The sequence below is a fragment of the Morone saxatilis genome, unplaced genomic scaffold, assembly GCF_004916995.1.
Source record: "Morone saxatilis isolate NCDOM2014 unplaced genomic scaffold, NCSU_SB_2.0 Contig7, whole genome shotgun sequence".
NCBI lineage: Eukaryota > Metazoa > Chordata > Actinopteri > Moronidae > Morone > Morone saxatilis.
The window spans coordinates 22,523,552-22,527,284 of NW_023340246.1; the positions used below are offsets into that span (position 1 = coordinate 22,523,552).

The 3,733-nt window shown below is 43.2% G+C and overlaps 1 protein-coding gene across 1 annotated transcript in view; it reads left to right on the forward strand.

The window, feature by feature from the left end:
- Positions 1–3,733, forward strand: part of mei4 (meiosis-specific, MEI4 homolog (S. cerevisiae)) — a 32,441-nt gene that overhangs the window by 10,372 nt on the left and 18,336 nt on the right. The window contains exon 3 of the mRNA XM_035678386.1: positions 192–323. Within this exon, the coding sequence (XP_035534279.1) occupies positions 192–323 (132 nt within the window). The remainder of the gene's footprint in view (positions 1–191; positions 324–3,733) is intronic.

Sequence of the window (3,733 nt, forward strand, 5' to 3'; positions counted from 1 at the left end):
AGCTAACGTTAGCAGCAGCTCGCCTCGTAGCCTTAAACTGATTGTGTTCACCCTGTCGTCTTTCATACACGCACTGTTATGTCATTCACAGTCAAGTTTGTGACTGGTAGAATCAGAATCAGTTGATTTACAGATTTTGTTGGTGTTTAGTAAAAATAAGGTTATTAAAGTCTTGTTTTTCCAACCCTCAGCTCCGGGCTGCAGAGAAGCTGATGGAGTACCTGATCACGCTGGGGAGCAGCAGCATGTCAAAGTCTTTTCTCATTCGTCACATGCTCTCTCAGATCAGTGCTCTGGCTGATCAGCTGTGGCAGGCCTTCCAGGTAAACAGCCCATTGCTTCACCACACCCCCTCTTGCAGCTCCATCCTTCTTCTTCTGCTTCTGTCTCGGAGACACCATCAATCCCTTTCTTCCGCTCTCTCTCTCACCGCTGCCTCATGATAAGCTCTTTTATTTCTGTTTTGTGTTTTGTTGCTCATTTCCCTGACTTCATAACAGTATTACAGTATGAGCAGTTCATATAAACATCAGTTTTGCGTTAAAACCATATTAACACCTGAAAACATCTCTTAGTGGCTCCACAGACCGCCTGAGTCACAGGCCAGGCGAGAGCCGCATTCGGCCGGCCTGCTTCCTGTGAAAGACAGAGCCACTGGGGGGTCCTTCGAAATGGAAATGTGTAAAAAAGGAAAAGGATACAGATGATTTTCCCCCCCTCAACCCTCCTGCTGAGCTTCCCTCCCACTCAGCAGGGTCGGTCATGCTCACTTGCGCCTGTTTTTCTCCTCCTCCTCAAGAGAGCCTCTTGAGGCAGCCAATGCCAAAAAGAGAATTTTATCAGCACTGCATTTTTGAGGGCCAAGTCGAAGAAAAAAATAAAAATAGCTGAACCCACTGTTTGCTGGAGATATTGACAATGCAAAACAGCCCTGTGCTGCCGTGGAACCATTGTGTCCAACAAACCAGCAGTGACGAGGGTTTGAAAGCACAACTCTGAGGCTCAATCCTCCTCAAACTATCACATAAAAGTGGAGCATCATCATCATCCTCGGAGCATTCAGAAGACCTGGGTTTGTCATAAAATGAACCAACATATAGACTCCAAAACTGGTTCATGTTCACCTGGAAATAGATTAAAATGACCAAATATCCGGTAAATAATCCCTGTTGTCCTGAAAAAAGGTTTACTGTGTTTTAGCCCCTCACTCACATCGCCTGCATAAACCTATAGGTGCATATTTAGTTAGAAATTCGACAGTTAGTAGCTTTGGTACGGCACTTCAGAGTGGGTTAACCAGATGTGAAGCGGAACAGAAAAACATTTTAAATGCTCCACTTTCATTTCCGCCATGTCAGTCAATCTAGCTGTTCACAGCAGACGCTTGAAAGCTGAACTGAACTGACCAGAATATCATGTTGTTGAAATTGCACTGGTGCTCGCAGGTGGCTGTTCTGAAAGTCACGTTTCTGGTGCTTGGTTCCTGCAGTACTCTGTGTTCTGTTTAACTGAAGAGTTGACACAGAAAGCAAGTGTTTGATTGCTTTTACAAAACAAGCCTCTGTAGCATGGAAAGCAACCTGTGGCTCTTTTGTCAACTAAAATGTGTGTCATACGTTACATGACAAGCGTCAAAGGCGACAGTTCCTCTAACGACCACTAGAGGCGGACTCCAGCAGTGAGTCAATCTCCATAAGGCCCCATATTAAACTGTCCAACTTTACAGTAGAAATAAACATGTTTACAGCCTAGAGCTAATTTCCCCATTCATAACAACTGTATGGCGGGGGGAGGTGAATTCTTTTGCAAAGCTCACCCCTTTAAATTATATTAAGGCTTAAGTGGGTACCTTGGTTACGTCTTAACCTGGCACCTTTTCCTTTATATTTTGCCAGACCTCTAGAAAAACGAGGGCCTAAGTGGATAGGTGAGAAACTCTAAAAAAATAAATGAATAAAACCAAAATGAATATATCTATCCACCCAGTTGATCCCCAAGTGTCTAACTGAGGGTTTGCCCTTGCAGCCATTAATGTGCCCATGGAAATGCGTCAGAGTCCACCCCCACCACTTTTCTTTATTCTTGCAAGGCTAAAGAAGGGACAGAGATTGCTTCTGAAGACTGAAGACTGAGCCTCTGGACCATCTTATTTGCTTGTAGCTCCACGCCTGCAGCTCTCTGCGGTTCATTCTCTCAGGGTAAGAGGTCTCAGGGGAAGAGTTGTGTGCCTCCCATTATGCAAAAACTGTAGAAGAAACTACATCTATATTTCCATTAACATTTCACACACTTGGCTCATGCTGTTACCCAGAGTGAATGATAATGAGTGCCACTGTTGAAGATTCAATTCGTGAATCACCATCGTTGCAAGCAAACTGTTCATTTTGTTGTTAATAGTTTGTAGTTTGAGAGGTTACATAGGACAGAGTTGTGGTAAGGTAATAATGACCAAAAAAACAATAATTTTCTTAGTTAAAGCAGCTATAATCTATATAATCTACAGATTATCAAATGACATAAACTAATATTTTGGTTTTAAATAGTTTAAAAGCCTAAATAGAACAAAAATGCTCCATAGATCCAGATTCTGTTGACTGCGTTGACTATTTCTCTCCTCAAATCTGTTCACAAACAGATTTGACTGTTTATCTGGAATACCAGATCGTGTGTGACCAGGCAGGCCGCCATTGTTTCCAATCCAAGAGCAGCCAATGAGAGCAGCTCAACTCGCAGTACGTGACCTCTGCTGGCTCTGACAAACTGTCAAACACCAAACCCCAGTACCTCATAAAACTAATCCCATGGGGCACATTCATGTCAGCTGGAAGGTAAAATTTCCTGGGAGACATAAAAGGAAACTTATAGTGACATTACACTATATGTCTGAGGACCATTTGGGACTCTATAAAGACCCTCTGGGAGTTCCTTGTCTCCTGTATCACACCCCTGTACAAAACTGTGAACTCTGAGTCAAAGCCATGAACAAACCCCCGCCTCGGCTCTTTGTCAGCAGACCCCTGGACCACCGTCAGCGGTGCTGAGTGAAAAGTATTTCTCCGCATGGAGGATTTCCTTTGTGTGGGAAACTGTCATGGCAGTCACATAAAAAAGCTTCTCTGTCTCCCTTTGGTTCAGCTTCCAGTCTTTTGATTTTTGTTATTTAATGTCAGGTTTAACGTCTCTATCGAAGCAAGTACACGTTTGTTCGAAATAGCACATCATTTGGTGACAGAATTGTTTGGCATCAAGGAAATGACTCATGATTTTAAAACAAAATACCTAGTGGTTTGTCTGGCTGAGGGTGCTTTCACACTAACCTGTTTGTTTTGGTTCAAATGAACTCTGGTGTTTGTTTGAGTTGATGTGAAAGCTGTAAATCAAACCAGACCTAAAAAACTGTCATCATTACAGATGAGTCCTCTTTCTTCTCCTGCATGCTTTTCAGGCCTAACCACCGAAATTCCACCGGGCACGGATTATGATTTTGGGTCTGCAGAGCATCTTCAGAGAATGTTACCTACCTGATGTTGTTTACTTGGGTATTTTGTCCTTAAGGAAACAAACAGTTTCTTTCTCTGCTACAAATGTCCTCTGACTCCGGTTTAGTGCCTCAGTGTTGATGTAGCGCGACATTCAATCCAGAGTCTGCACATTTTATTTTGAAAACTGACCGGATTCTCTATGCTGTTTCTGTGTCTGACTTCCTGCCAGTGTGATCTGCTCTGTGTTGCTT